Source organism: Lissotriton helveticus, chromosome 11 (genome assembly GCF_964261635.1).
Source record: "Lissotriton helveticus chromosome 11, aLisHel1.1, whole genome shotgun sequence".
Taxonomy (NCBI): domain Eukaryota; kingdom Metazoa; phylum Chordata; class Amphibia; order Caudata; family Salamandridae; genus Lissotriton; species Lissotriton helveticus.
The window spans coordinates 268,616,888-268,633,591 of record NC_136072.1 but is presented as its reverse complement, the minus strand read 5'-3'; the positions used below and the strand labels follow the sequence as shown (position 1 = coordinate 268,633,591).

The window sequence follows — 16,704 nt, the reverse complement described above, 5'->3', positions numbered from 1 at the left end:
TTTTGTCACTGCTCCTGCAGCTCTGTGGAAAGTTGCTAGCTTGAGTAAAAGCGCTGATCTAATCCAAAACGCATTTATGTGAGTAGTTGTCTCATATACGACTTCAATATAACTATACTCATGAATGTAAGGATACACTTAGAGAAAAAAATAGTTCTGCTTTGGGTATATTCGGGCTCCGGCATCATGATGTACAACAAAAACCAAAGTTAAATGAAAGTAAATAACTTAACCCCTTGCATGCGGCCGCGATTCTGCGCCTGTGCGGCAAAATCGCAAGTGGGCGGGTTCATGACGGCCCCCAGCCGTCATCAGCACACGAGCGCCGTAGACGTCATCAGCATGCAAGGGGTTAACATATTGTGTTTTCAATAAAAATAATTATTTCAAACAGAGATTGCACAGGGTGATATGCTAATAGAATTATGATATGAATTCAGTTAATAATTAGCATTTAGATTGCATATTTAATTACCTAGACTTCAGCTGTGCTGTTTTTCTAGTGTTTAATTCAGATGAAACGTGAATGAACGCATCATTTTTGATTGAATTATCAACCTTAAAAGTGAATTCCATGTTTATTAATTTAGATTGTTCTAAAGATTATTATGAAAGTACAGTAACAAGTCTTATTATGATAAATTGACATTGCCTTTCAATTTAACGAACAATGCTAATACTATTTAGGTTGGTGATAAAATTCTCGTGTAAATCTTATCTTTGTTTTTGCAGGGTGTGTGAGATGGGGCGTTAGTGAGGGCTTACGGGGTGAGGAGGCACCTCTGGCTGTCAATTAATGACAGCAGTTGCTAGCCCTAGCTTGCCATTTGTCCCCCTGGCACTGTATTGCTACCCTTTTTGTTAGGGGCCTGGGAAATGGAAAACACCAGCTGTGGCCTATTCAGGTAAGAGCAGTGGGGAAGTGGGGCCGGATGGGGGGGATTTCAACAGACGATGACAAGGGAAAATTAATGATTTGTTTAAATATCTGTCGTCATCGTTCATCGAAATCCCCCCTCACCCGGCCCCACCGCCCCACCACTCTTACCTGCATGGGCCGTGGTTGGAAAACTCAGGTGACAGGTGATGAATTCGGATGACCCAGTTGTGGTCAAAGCAATGGGCTGCATCATCTAGATGACACTTGGCCAGCTGTAAAGATTGGAAGTATCAGAGCGGTCTGACCAAACCAAGGCAGAGGCCGAAAAAGTAAATTCACAAACAGATATACAAAGACATGAATAGTTTATGAGCGAGCTATGTCGGAGTGTTTGGTCTCTGCAGGCATTCATGTTGTATGTGTGAATTAACGATACCTGCATATTATACACAAATGTGTTGGGTCTCATGTTCTTTTTATTTTAGTATGTCTCTTTAAATACTGTGTGTTTACTTATGAGCCTAGCACATGCCACCATGGCTTATGTTCCATCCTGGAATGGTGGCATGTGGAAAAGGTTAGAGGAGTTGTAGCTTGCTGTCGCTCTGGCCGGTCGTTATACTGGATACTTCTCTACTTGTGCCTCAATAAAGAATTGTAATACAACTGGATTATTCATCTTCTTTTCAAAGTCCTTGTACAGAATTAACATATGCAAACCTAGTGTGCAATTGTGAAGTGCAGTTGTATTTTCTCCTGCCCTACGCATGTGAACACTACACAGGGCATGATGTAAGATACATCTATACTATCCACATACTTGTGCATTTACAGGTAGCCTCTGTTTGTGTACGGTGTTCTTGGTGCATGCATGGGGTTAGGAAATTGTGCAGTATTTCCTTTACTTTTTTCCTTCGATTTGTAGATGTTTGCTTTAAACATCCCCTCACCAATAAGAAAATTGGACACTTAGCCATCAGTGCAAGTTTATTGGGTTATACCCCACAAAATTGGTCATTCCAAATTCAAAGAGTTAATGTTCATAGTGGATTTTTCTGCGTCGATTCCATCTGTTTTTCCCCAACTCTAGACCCTTTTTCATTCGCTCATTTTTCCAATTGTTTTATGGCCGAATGTCTGAGAGGAGAAACGACGGTAGCACATTGATAAACTTGTAATCCTGATTCCGCTCGTAGCTCTTGTTTCCGAGTGAAAGAAAATTAACTGACCGCTTGTAATGTGAGTCTAAGGTGAACTTTGACACTTACACAAGGGCCCTTTTGGCAGAAGTCAGATGTGCGGAAAGTGTGGGAAACACATTGTGAAATGTATGTGAATCCCACCTCAGATTAGGCCATGAGCCAGGACCCAAATTTAGGCCTTTGGTAGCACTCAGGGTTCTACCATGATTTTTTGGGCAACGTATGGATGCCTAGAGATGGAAAATATGTGATAGCAAGTCATCACTCTTTGCCTTTAGTCTAATATTATTGGATTAGCATCCATAGCTGTAAAAAAAATAATGGTTTTCATATTTTTGATAAATAGCATACAAATTCATCATAATGTGTGGAAAAATAAATCTAATCAACCAGATTGGTTAAATTCAATATTATTGAAAAATAATTATGATAATTAATTGTAATAATAACAAGAGTCCCAAAAATAATAACTTTATTGTATTCCTCATATATTGATATAGATTATATGCATAATTTTCACTTACAATTAAAAATAATATTAGTTGCTGCATCTTAGATAGGTAATGCATTTCATGAGTGAACATAAACACAATTTTATCATTCACATTCGTTGTCATCATCTTATTCTTCTGAATTGGTGACATGATACTCTGTGTCTGTTTGATTTTTACAGGCGGGAAGTCTGCACATGTCAGTGCACTTTGGGTCATTTAGACAGCTGACATGTTGGCAGGTTGCAGTTCCTAATGCAGTTGCAAGCTAGTAGATCTAACACAGCCTGAGATGTTGGCTGCCCCTCCACCCAGTCCACTACCAGTTGCTCTGCTCCCTCATGTTTTTCCAACTTCAACCCTTTCCCAATAGCACTACATGTCTGTGGATCATTTAGAAGACATTTCTTGCTTATAGCAGCATGATAATTCGCACGTTCGGCATATTTCTTCAGACAGTCACTGCAAGGTGGAAGTTGATAGCTGTCTGTCTCACCCTTCTTTGTGCAGAATAGGTGATATCTCAAGTAATTCACGTGATGAACCAAAGGTTTTGGTGCATACAGCAAGTATGAGAATTGCTCCGATTTGTCAGTCAGCTCTTCAGAGAGGTCCTATTTGACTCTGAGCTGCGACAATGTTTTCTGTGTATGTCTGTTGGCAGACAGGATTTTGAAAGCACTTTCTTTTCCTTTTTCCGCAAATGCACTTACTGTGTCACATCTGGTAAATGTCTGGAGACCTATTATATCTTTAAAAGGTTGTGGTTCAAACAACTTGAGCTACACAGCTATACCGTTGATTTGATGAGTTGTCCCCTTACCAGTAAGAGTCTCTTCCAGCCTATCAATGCTATCCCATGCTAAGTTAGTGAAGACATGAGACTGAATGTCCGCTCGAAAAACAATTTGCTCATTTAAGGTAAAAGCAAGTTTCTGAAGACACAAGGTGGTATCGTTTTCTTCCAGTTGTGAGTATGAAATCCCATGACCAAGTCGGTTTAAAGTGGGCATTTTTTCAACATTGCTTGTCAGTTTTGTTAAGGTGTACGGGAACAACAAGTGCGTGGGAGTTTCTGCTGGCCAGTTGTCAGAGCATATATAATGTCCTGACTGAATGATTACATAAGTAAGGCGACCTTTTTGGACGGCTTAGTGTTTTCTGGATCTCCAGTCAGAATTCTTAATAGGAACCATTTATTGTAATCACGCACTGTAAATGAAACTTTATCAATATCTGATGAACGGTATGGCCATGGTGTTGATTTCAAGTTTGTTTTTATCATAGTTATTATATGCAATGATGTTTGATCAATGATCTTGTTCATATTTGTTGCCTTAACCTTTAAAACTGATAATTCTCTTTTCAAAATCTGGTTTTCTCTTACAACATCCTGTAGCATGACACTATCAGGTTGTCTGCAATGGAGTGCTCCATGTTCTAATCACGATTAATGGTTGCACACTCTCGAAACCTTTTGTCAACTCTAAGCTCAGTGGCCTTGATTAATTTCTCGTGTGTTGATGTTGCCTTGTAGCATTTTATCTTTACACAAAATATACTTTTTTTCAGCATACATGGTTGACTTTATTGGTGTCCTTTTGTTTAAGCGTTTACTTGTGCACTCACTCGTTCCAGCACCATCACTGACTTTTACCTCGCTTTTCGCTTAATAATCTATAAATCTCTCTTAATAGTAAACAGTCTCCTGCTTTTCCTGTGGTAAAATGCTTGAGGAACCATATTGCTTCCCACATTTCTCGCAATGTCTAACAGTGGAATCTGATTGCGGCCTCTAACAAAGTTTTCCATGATGACGAGTCCTGAAGGCTTGTCAGTGTAAGTCCATGTTGGACATTTGACCATAAATTAATTATACACTGGGGATCAGAGGGATAGGATGTGCTTGTTTCTGCCTTTGTCATGATGCTGTATGGTTATTCACCGCCAGCTCTGGAAAAACAGATTAATTAAAACATGTATACATTTTACTTGGTATACTTAATATAATTATAATTACTATTAAAGTTATTATCAATTGATATGATCACATTTACTGGTTATTGTAATTCTTAGTAATAAAATTCACAATAATACAAACTATGAAAAATGTCCATCAACATCAAGGTATCTTGATAGAGGAGTGGTATCACCCACACAAAAGGCAAAGAGTTATGACTTGCTATTACTTATTTTCCATCTCTAGACATCCATACTTTACCAATAAATCATAATAGAACCCATCTCCACAAGTGGTACCGATAATGTGGTTGGCTCAAGGCCTAGATGATTTTCATCTAATTATAAAATACTAGATGTCCTTGTTCACTACCCTGATACGCACTGGAAATGCCCAGTGGTGTAATCCGAGTTGAGCAATGTATGCTGTATATGCATGAGCTGTGGGTACACTTGACACGAATGCTACAATTTCATCCATTTAAAGCGCATTTGTGAATCACGCATAGCTAATGAATGCATATATTAGGACATTGTCTTTGCTAAACCAAGATTACATGTGGAAAACTACCTCAATACCTTTTTAATGTATTTTAGCTAAACAGGTTTGGCACCACAATAAGGTGACGTATTATTGGGAGCACTCCAGCTGGAAAAAAGCAATTTTGCCTAAAGCACTAAAAATCCTGCTGCTAATGCTCTATTACTTACCGGTAATCTTCATTACTCCTGGTCCCGTTGTCCTCGGCCCATTCATTACTTATGGAGATAACATCTCCCGACAGAAATAAAAACAAGAGGAATGCTGGGATATCCCTACTGCCCCTCCCCCCGGGAGTATAAAGGTAGTACCCACCCAGCAGCCCTCCTGTACTAACAAGCCCAGACAGGAAGGCCGGCCGCCCGGGAGGGAGGGAGGGGCGTATGAATGGGCCGAGGACAACGGGACCAGGAGTAATGAAGATTACCGGTAAGTAATAGAGCATTACCCCCAGGTCCCTTATGTCCTCGGCCCATTCATTACTTATGGAGAAATACCAAAGCAGAAAAAGCCGGCCTTCCCAAACCAAACAGAAGCCAACCCGGAAACCACACCAAGGCAGCAACCGCAGGAAGAAAGAGGAAGAACCGGGTAAAATACAGGCAGAGCCCCCGACAACAGAGGACCCCTACCAGCCCAGCAGACACCCAACAAAACCAAGGGAGCATAGCCAGACGACCAGACCGGCCACCACAGAGGCCAATCAGCCCACCGCAGGAACACCCCACAGAGAACCAGCGACAGGGAGAGCACAGACACCCAAGCCACCAAAGGCAAGAGGCCAACAGCAGACGAGAGGCCAAACAAAGAGAAAGGCCAAGAGCCACCAGGCCAGCAAGCCAGAAACGGGCAGCAGAAGACAACCCAGGCAAGAACAGGCAGGAGAGAAGCGAACCAGAGGAACCAAAGGACCAACAAAACCAACCCCGGGAAGAACAGCGGAAGCCCCCCAGCACCCAACCCGAAAGGCAAGACCAAGCCCACGGACAGGGAAAGAGAGAAAACCAAGGCACCAGGGAACGAAGAGCAAACCCCAGGAAGCCAAGCCACCAGGACCCGCAAGACGCAGACACAAGGCAAAGGGAACCAGCACCACCAGGAAACCCGAGCAGGAAGAACCAACAAGGGCAACCAACCAGGACAAAGAGACCCGGAAAAAGAGGAAAAGGGAACCGAAGGAACCCCCGGAACCCCAAAACAGAACTCCAGCCAAAGCGGAGGAAAGGGAGCAGGAAGCAACAGCCCGAAGAAGGCAAACCTGAACACCGAAGCAGGAGCGCAACCGGACAGGCCAAGGACCCGGAGGACCCAAGACTACAGCAAGGGAACCACGAAGGAAACCAACAACAACCATAGCCAAGCCAAACCAGAGACAGGCTAGACAGAAAGACCCCAAACAGCCCAAGCAAAGGACCGGGGCAGAAACCCAGAGGCCAGAGAGACCGAGGCAAAACAACCCCAGAGGACCACACAGAAGCAACCGCAAGCAGGGAGGAAAGCAAAGGCAAACCACACCCCACAGCCCTGCAAGACTCAAGGCAGGGCACGCCCAGGGGTCGAACCCCGCACGGCGCAAAACCGCAACCGAGGATACAGACAGGAAGCCAAAGCCGAAGCCAAAAGCAACCCGCAGAACCAACCCCACAACAAGGGAAGGACAAAGAAGGAAAGACCCCAACAGAGCACAGGCCGGAGAGCCAACAGCCCCGCGGACGCCCCAACGAACCCAAGAAGAGGCAAACAGGGGAAACAAGAAGGCGACAGCGTGACGGCCAGAAACAAGAAGCAGACCGGAACACACCACACCCACAAGGAACTGGAACCCAACGACACAGGGACCAGCCCCCCTACATGGAGACAAGGCACCCGCAAAGAAGTGCCCATCCACCCAAGAAACTCCCAGAAGAGACTCAATCAGGCAGCCCAGGACCCCAGACACACAACCAGGCAACCCAGAGCAGGACGCACAAACAGAAACAGCAGACCAGCCCAGAACAGGAGCCAACAGGGAGGAAGCCCAAGGCAACAGGCAACCACAGAAAGCCACCGCCGAAGGACAAGCAGAAGCAAACGCAGGTCACAGCAACCAGCGCAGCGCGCCACCCACACGGCCAGGCAACGGGGAGATGCACACAGCGACCCAGAAGAAACCGGGAGGCGGCGTACCCGCCACAAGGGGCAGAGGAACCGGAACACGGGCCAGAAGGAAACCAAGCCGCCCAGCAAGCCCGGCAGGCCGGGAGGCAGGCCCAGCAGAAACCCGGGGAGAGAAGAAACCACAGCCACAGGATAGGCAACAACAACAGCCACCCTGTACCACCACCAAAACCAGAAGAGGAAGGGATGAAAACCGAAGGAAGAAGCCCAAGCAACCAGGCCCGGCAGGAACCAACCCAGCCAAACCCAGCACAACCACCGAGCAGCGAATGGAGCGCGGGAACAATACCCCAAACCGGAGAACAGGAGGCAAGACACAGCCCGGCAGCCGCCCGCAGGCCCCAGCCCGGAACAAACCACGAAAGGCAATACCACAGAAAACAGAAGGGGAGGCCAGGAACAGCAGAACCAAGCCAAAGGCAAGCACAGGGAGAGCCAGCGCAAAGCAACCAGGCCAAGCCCACAGAAAAAGGCCCCGGGGAACACCGGAAGCCCACGAACTGAGCAAAAGGAAGGCCAAGGAAGGCCCAGCACCAGAAAGAACCAGGCAGGCCCCCACCAAGCACCACACCCAACCACAGGCGCAGGCAGGGAGGAACAGAACAGCCGCACCCATGGCAGAGGGTGACACAGCACCCCAAAGAACCACCGGCACAACACCGGCAAGCAGCCACGAGCGGAACCAGGCTCAGCCCAAGGAAAGGGAGGAACAGGGCCAGGAACCAGGAGCCCCAAACGTCGACCAACCACACAGAGGCCAGGAAGGGAAGAACCAGAACCCCAAGCCGAGCAGATGCCACAACAGCCAGCCCGCAGCCGAGTCAAGGCAGGGCAACCGGAAGAGCCCGCAGGACCCCCACAACCCCACAGCGGCAAAAGGAGCAGGAACACCGACCCACAACCAGGCGGGGCAGAACAGAAGGCAAACCCACAGGCCGCCGCAGCAGAAGAAAGAAGCGACCAGAGAAACAGAGGGCAAGTCGCAAGCAAGCAGGCAGGAAAACCCCAACAACACAGGGAAACCCACGAGCAAGCAAAGGCAGGAACAGCGAAAAAGAACCAGCCCCACACAGGTGACCGGAACCCACGCCAACCCGAGCCAAAGCGAACAGACCCATGGAACGCCCACCACCGGAGAACAGCAACAACCGGTGCCGACCGAAGGCCTGAAAACAAGCCGCGTGGAACCCCGAGACAGCAGCAACAGAAAACCCAACACCAAAGGCTCAGGCGAAACACAGCACGGCAAAGGCAACCCAACTCAACAAGGAGCAATGGGAGAATAACAGGGCCCCCCTGACGCAGCCCAGCCAGCCCCAAGAGGACGAAACAAACACCCAAAAGGAGCGAGGACCAACAACACACAAAAACCGCACAGGACCAAACTGGAGGCAGCGAAGCAGCCCCCCCCCCCCGAAAAGGCGACAGCACAACAGAGTGCAGAGGAGTGGAAGAGTCCCCGCAGCGCAACCAGGCCCAAACACAGAAGCCCAGCCCGCCAACAGAGGAAACAGTGCGCAGCACAGGAGCACCAGGCACTGCACACATGGAGCGCCCCAGAAGCAGCAAGGATCCCGCAGGAGCCAGAACCCGCGCCCCGCACAGGCCCCCACGCCCCACCAGGCAAAGGGGGGAGAACAGGCCAGCCCACACGCAGACGAAGAAGGGGCCAAGGGAAAACAAAGCGAGCGAGCACCAGAGCGCGACACAACACACCACATAAACAGGAGTGGACGTCGCAGGGAGAAGAAGCGAGGCACCCAGAAACACAGGAAGCGATCCAGACACGAAACCCGGCACACCCCGCCCGAGTCGAGCCGGAAAGACACCCCACCGAGAAGAAGATGTCCACTTCCACAAACGAGAGCCATCGCAAAAACAAGCATAAGGGGAAAGGAAGCCAAGCGGCAGCAAGCAACCACCCCATGCATGAACGAAGCCCCAGCAACAGCCCCCAACAACACCAGGAGGTGCCGAGGCCATAACACGCCATCCCCAACAGGCCAGACGCCAGCAAGAAAGCAATGCGCAAAATGAACCCAAACACACAAACATGGTTAACACAGGGATCGAACCCGCGGCCAAGACGCCACGAGCACCCCACCAAACCAACTGCGCAAGGATGAAACCCCGGAAACAGCCCCCGACAATACAGGGTGCTCCGAGGACAGAGGAGGACACATCCAGTAGAACAGAAAGGATGACTAGGCACCGAGCTCTAAGAGAGCAGGAAGCTCAAAAACCAAAGAGCGGAAGCGGCCGCCTGCATGTACCCCCCCAGGTCAAAGCAACTGCAAGGGCACCAGGAGACCAGAGGGACAGACATGAACTGCACACCCCCAAAGGCGACAAGGCACCTAGCCGACACCCCCACATCAATACACAGCGCATAGGGCCAGGGAAAGCACCAGCATCACGCAGGCGGGCACATCCCCCAACACAACCAGGAGTCAACGAGGCATAAACACCCTCTGCCAAGTTATTCAGCGAGGGAGCGCCGCAGGTGAAGCGCCACGCTGAGTCATTGCGCTAGTGCTGTCCGCGAGGCCAGAAGTGTGAGAAAGGCACAAAAGCAGCCCCCAGCGGGGGTCAACACACAACAAGACCCCCACTGCCAGCGCACAGTGAAAAGGCAGCAACAAACAAACAGAGAGCGCCAGCCACAAGGAAGGATGCTCCAGCAGTCGAGCCACACCCACCCCAAAAAAAGGTGACAACACCGCAAAGCGGGACTCACCTAGAGCGGGGGCCGCACCAACAAGGCCCCCACTGCAACAGCCAGCACCGGGATGCGGCGCACCAGCCGCAAAGGGCCGGTAATCCGGAAAACCAGCCGGGAAGAAGTCGGACCCCCCAGCAAGCCAGGCAGGCCGAGGGGCAGACACATCAGGAAACGTCACCCCTGCCCGCGAAGCCAGGCAGACGGGCAGGGGGAGCAGAGAAGAACCAGCACGCCCCCCAGCCCAGCAGGAGGGAGTGCAGCAACACCAACAGCATCCAACATCCAATTCTGTCAAAGACAGAAAAAAAGAACAGGAGGGCTGCTGGGTGGGTACTACCTTTATACTCCCGGGGGGAGGGGCAGTAGGGATATCCCAGCATTCCTCTTGTTTTTATTTCTGTCGGGAGATGGTTATCTCCATAAGTAATGAATGGGCCGAGGACATAAGGGACCTGGGGGTAATAGTGAACTGGACCAAAGGGAATGGCTTAGCACTGCCTGCCTTCAACAGTGGCCAATCTATTTTATTTGCAGGAAGCGTGACAGAGACCTCTAAGACACCTACCACCTGTATAAACTAAAAAATTAACTATTTGGGGTCCTTGTTCAGTGATGAGTCTTCCATCAAATATTTGAATCTTGCATATCTGGGGCCCTATGATAGAGAGGGCGCACTTTCCCTGTGTGCACCACAACACACCCTTAAATAAGCGAGCCATGCACAAACAGGGAACATGCACTCTTTTAAAAAAAAAAAAAAATATTTAGCAACTTCAAAATGCGTACAAAAATAGAAAAGATTACAAGAATATTTCAATATTATACCTGCATCCGCTAAGAGATGCATATAAATACTGATGGATATAGAAAATATACATTTTTACAACAAAGATATTTCACACATACATATTTACAGGGATGCATCATATTACCAAGTACATGTAGAGAGACCAACTGTCTGACTTTATCAGATAGAAAATAGACCTTGCATTGAGCTAAAACCTATCTTTCCAAGTTATAATAGGCAGCCACATTTGGATACCACGTTTTTTAGCCTTTTTACCCATAGCTGAATAAATTGCCATTTCTTGATTAAATATCCCCAAGAAACGGGTTAACGAAACTTGAAAATTAGGAGGGTCGGTATCTTTCCATCTGGCAGTCAATATTATCCTATATACAGCCATACCCAAAAACAGACATATTTCTTCTTCTTTGTTATGCCCTAAGGTATTATCATATCCCAAAAGATAAAGGGTCGGGGACATATAAACTTTGTGCCCAGATTTTTCTTCCCAGAATTCGGAGACTTTTGATTTGATGGTAGTTAGTTTGATACATTCAACGAACATGTGTAGTAGATGGGACGGGCCTGTACCAGACCTGGGACACTTATCATCTGTTCTTTTCCCCCACGTATACAATTTTGCCGGTGTAAAATATAAATTGTATATAGTCTTGTAAAGTTGGGCCTTAAGGGTAGATGTTAGAAATAACCTAGCAGTGAGCAGTAGAACCTTATCAATGCCAACATTTTGGTTGGTCAATTTAGTTGCCCAAAGTGACTCTGTTCTCTCCAAGTCATCATATTGTTGGTCCATTAGTAGCCCATAGAGTTGCCTATCCTTGAAGTTTTTTTACCTATATGCTCAAAAATAGGAATATTAAATAATGAAGTGTTTGAGAGTTTTGAGGTAAGAATGGTATTTATTTGGATGTACTTAAAACGGTGAGAAGTAGGAATGTTAAATTTTGTTTGGAGGTTGGAGAACCTGACACAGGGCTCAGCGTCTAAAATATCGCCACTGATATCACTCCCAGATTTTCCCACCTCTTAGCAATATCATCATTCACTTGCCTAGAAAGCAGGAAAGAGTGCCATAACGGTGTATATTTATTGATCCTTGGGATATCCAAATGTTTGGAAACTTTCTTCCATACCTTCCAGGCGCTATTAATGATTAGGGAACATGCACTCTATTACGAAAAATGTACTGCCCTCAGGACAGCCACAAACTTGGGCCTTCCTGCGCAGCGCCTTCAAGTGAAATATGGAGCGTCTGCTCCGTGTTTCAGTGTGCAGTCGGCAACCGACCTACACTTTTAAGAGGAATTAGAGATCTTCTTCCAGGTTGGCGCACTGAGTGACTGCCCCTGCCTGCAAAGGAATGTCGGCTGGAGGGGTCCATAGGACCCCTTCCCCCCTCCAGAGGGCTCCATCAGCTGGCGCACTGACAGTGCATCACATTTTTGTGGCGCACTTTCAGTGCACCTACGGACTGCTTGTTTACTTTTGTGTCCATGTCCATAATACCGTGAGGGCGCAGAGTGAAACAGATTCCCTCATTTGCATCAGGCCATACCCCATGAAAATGATGGAACACCTGTTTGAGATGTGTCCACACCCCTTCTGTAATAACAAAGGGCCCGGGGCACACAAATTGGGTGCACTTCCAGGGCACTTTCTATAATATGGCCATTTATGCGTGGGAAAAGAACTGACATATGTAGCATAGTAAGTGCAGGGATTTGTTACTTCTTTTATCAAGGCAGTTTTTTTAACATAGTTTCCCAAAATAAAAAATACACCATCAATCCTAGAGTACAGTTCCTTGAATTGATTTGCTGTAATGTAATTTTTGCCAAAAAATGCAATGCTCGATTTTTCAGCTGACATATAAGCACAAAATAAATCAAATTACAGTGACCATGAACACGGAAGAGGTATTTTCAGATGGAGAATTGAAGTGTTGTTCTACATGCAATAATTGATCTTTTCCCTTGTCTGCTCTCAGTTTATTATAGATCCCTGTGCAAACCATCCTTGTCACCATGGCAACTGCAGCATCAGCGATGAAGGTTACATCTGCGTTTGCAATGAAGGGTATGAAGGTCTGAACTGTGAGCAATCAATACCCAGCCTTCCAGAGTCTGGATGGACAGCTGCGCACCTCCCAACCAGGCAACCCAGTACAGCTTCATCAACCCCAGCACCTGATATTGTACTACCCAGGTCACGAGCAACTGTGACCTTGCCCACATGGCAACCAAAGGCAGGACAGAAAGTTGTTGATTTAAAGTGGGATGAAATTGAGGTGAGTGTTGTTTTCCTTTTTCATCCTGGTGATGTGCATGCTAATTTTTAAAAATAGTTCTTTGTTAAACAGGCCATCAAGCAAGAAATCAACTCACAAAAGTTATTTAAAATACACACTGTAGTTCAAGGAATGGCAAGGAACAAGCAGAGTTATGATTTGCCAGAGTACCTCCTTACCATAACAAAACATCCAGTCCCGAATGAGGCATCTTACTCATAACTTATCCTCCGAACACCTGGACAGCTCCACCTCTCAAAAAGACCCTACAACATTTGTATTGCCCTGAATTAATAGGTTTAAAAACAAGACCGTGCTTACTAAAAGATCTTTCACTTAGTGGTGATATACTTAAGGTGACCAAACAATATATCTTAAGGGTAGAAGTTAATAACAAGTTTAAGAGTTTGCATTAGAGGTTGGTTGTTATGGAAAATCAGCATATTTGTGAATGAAGTTCTTAATCAGGTGGAATATCCACTGATGGTGTGCACGTTTCATCCTTTGGTATTGGATATTCTAATGGTGAACTCTCCAACAGATTTAGCCTTTCCTACAGAAGACAGAGGATTTCAGTTACCACCTGACCCTAACACAGGCCTAAAGAACCTATAACATGGAGCTAATTATAGTAATCTACTAATGTATATTTGATTAAAGTGTTTGGTTGGGTAATTGTCCAGGTGTATTCAAACATCTTCTAAGGTTTCTTAAACATATGTTAACTTAATAATGTATTACTGGATTTAACATTAAGATATCTCAACCTTTTGCCTCCCTCTCATTTCTGTTGCACCTAACTACCTTCTGCCATAGCAACCCTTGGTGTCCTTTTCTCCACTCATGACTCTTTTTCTTTCCTCTCTCAATTTTCTTCACTTTATTTTCCCTGTTCCTGCAACTACACGTTCTGCACATTGTCGCTATGTAAGCTGCAATTACTAATTGGCAGTAAGTGGCTCAATAATTCCAGTTTTTTAATCATTTTTACATAACTTACCCCAGTTTGAACATAATAATTTACAAACAAAATAAAAAATATCTAAGAATCAAGCATCCAATGCTATGTCACATGAAAATAAAATGTGGGGAGTCTAAATGGAAGTAAACAATCTCACCAAGCTTTAATGTCTTTCTAAATGTAATTTGTTGGGCCACCTGTACTTAGAAATAAACATTCAGAATAAATAACCTGCCGTATATATAAGGACTTCTATTTCTATACTTAAAATGGTATAGATAAGGACAGCTGAACTGAAGAACTTTCTGTATTCAACTCACTGCAGTGTAAATGTCTTCAACCTCAAACTAGATCAGTACCTGACTAAGTTGGCATTACTCCCAGAATGTAACCTCCTTAAGACAAAAATAACATGAGGCCTCATATATCAATTAATCCTTGACAATAATCTGATACATGATCGATACAATGCTTTGCGAACCCTGTGGGAATGTCCCCACCGATAGTACTATACCCTCCTAGCAGACTGTGGGAAATAGGCACGTTACTATCCTCAGCCTGCATACGATGTGGCTTAGATAATGGGGACGTGTTTCATGTGGTCTTGAGTTGTCCGGTGATAGAATATTAATGGGAGGAAATAGACTTAGTGATGGCTCAGGTACTGGGCCAACCTGTGGAACCTTCACTGAAAATATGCCTCCTGAGTGCCATGGTTGACTGTAAGTAATCTTGATGTCCCTGATATCCCTTCATCCTGTTGAGACTGGGATGTCTCCTGACCAAAAGGAAGGTGATGCAATATTAGAAGTCCAACAGAGCCCACGAAAATTGCGGAGTGGCTGAGCATGATGGATCTCTTTACTTTATTTGGCCACAAATAGAACAGAGGAACACAGAACGGCAGCCCAATGCATTTGTTGGCCACCTGACTGAATGGGGCTGAATTCATGGCTCCCAATGCCATGTTGAAATTCTTCATAATCTTGCTTCTGTGTCTGCCTACATGCCTTGATGAGCACATATATGAGTCCAGCAGCATGGGAGAAATTGCCCTTCATGCAAGGAGCACTAGCAGGAATGCTGCTGTAGACTCCAGTGGTTATACAAAGGTAATAACATAAACACACATAAAGAAATATGAACAATATCGTGTTGAAAGACAATATCTGTTACCGGTACATAGATGATATGGGGAAATCTAATAGAAAAACTAATTATAGAAGCATATGTTCAAGAAGGCGGCATTGGAAAGGCCTACTTAAATGCCAAGAGAGCAGTGAGAAAACGTAGGAGAAGCTGTTGGCAGGGGCTTGCCTGGATGGGCTATGATTCCAGTTACCTGGCAACCTTTATATGTTTACCTCTTTGTGTTGCTCAGTAGTAGCCATAAAAAGGTGTTTAGCCTTCGTTTGTTACACAACCTTCACAATGTTGTGACAAATAAATACAGACACAAATATTCAGGAAATCTTTACATAATATGGGTGTGTGCCTTGTTCTTGTATATACATTTCCAGCTCTAGATTGGTGACTTCCACAGATGACAGAAATTTACTGTGCTAGATTAGTGACTTTCACTGTTGACAGAAATTCACAGTTCTTGATTGGTAACTTCCACAGATGACTTTCCCCTATTTTATATCACTTGCACTAAGTGAGGAAGCACAATCTGGTCATTTTATACAACAATATACAAAAGTGAAAGGTTGTTCCTACAAGTAAGTTCAGTCATAAAACACATTTTTGTGGGTGCAGAGCTCTTCTCACAATTCTAGGAATGTGTGTCCTTAATGTGAACGATTGTGCTGTTCTACCCTCCTTATCCTAAATGGAGAGAGTGAGTACTGCCCACACTGCCAATTAAATTAGGAAATGTAACAGATGTTCATCTGAAAACCAATACATGATTCCCTTTTCACTACAAATGCAACAGATTTTAACAAACAATGGATTTGCTGTTGCCTTGCCTGATTCCCTGCTTCACTCAGGATATTGTTCATGCAGTTTTTTTCTGATTCAGTAAACACACATTCTAATGAAGGTTTGCTGCAGTGCAACCAGGCTCAGGCAAGAAGAACATCTACAGAGGAAAGCTCCTGAAGATGCAGCAGATCCACTGAAAAAAACGAAGGTTAAAGTAATGTTATAGTTAGATGAAATGTTCAGTGACAACATAAAGTTTTAAACTCTAAAAACCACAGAAATTCCCCACTTATAGTTACAGTTATCTCAAGTGCATATAACTCGCACCCCCACCATGCACAGTTTTCTCATCAATAATTTAATTGAAAATGTTGGAGTGATATTACCAATGATGTCATAGAAAATGTAATATGTGATGTAATATGTATATTTCTTTATTCCTAAATGGTTCACCTACATTGAGGTGAGCACAGCTTTATAAATCTATAGTACGTTTCGAAAATCATTTAACTCTGAAGACTGCAAGAGTATTTTCCTCTTAGCAAATCCTCGAAACTCTTTGACAATTCTTTGATCAGTCCATGAGCCATCTTTCCTTCTTCTAACTGGGAAATCAACAGATTAACAGACATGCCCTGGGGCTGTGGGATCTGCAGAAACTCTGGGGTCTGCAGCAGCTACTCAGGGGTCCACAATTGTTTAGGAGATGACATTATATTAGCAGAATAATAAAGCATGCATAAAAAAAAGCAAAATGTGACATTTTTTTT

At 45.3% G+C, this 16,704-nt stretch overlaps 1 protein-coding gene across 1 annotated transcript in view; it reads left to right on the top strand.

Moving 5' to 3' along the window:
• The window catches only part of DNER (delta/notch like EGF repeat containing), a 1,147,135-nt gene that overhangs the window by 377,834 nt on the left and 752,597 nt on the right, over positions 1-16,704 (top strand). Inside the window, exon 2 of the mRNA XM_078668148.1 lies at positions 12,748-13,047. Within this exon, the coding sequence (XP_078524274.1) occupies positions 12,748-13,047 (300 nt within the window). The remainder of the gene's footprint in view (positions 1-12,747; positions 13,048-16,704) is intronic.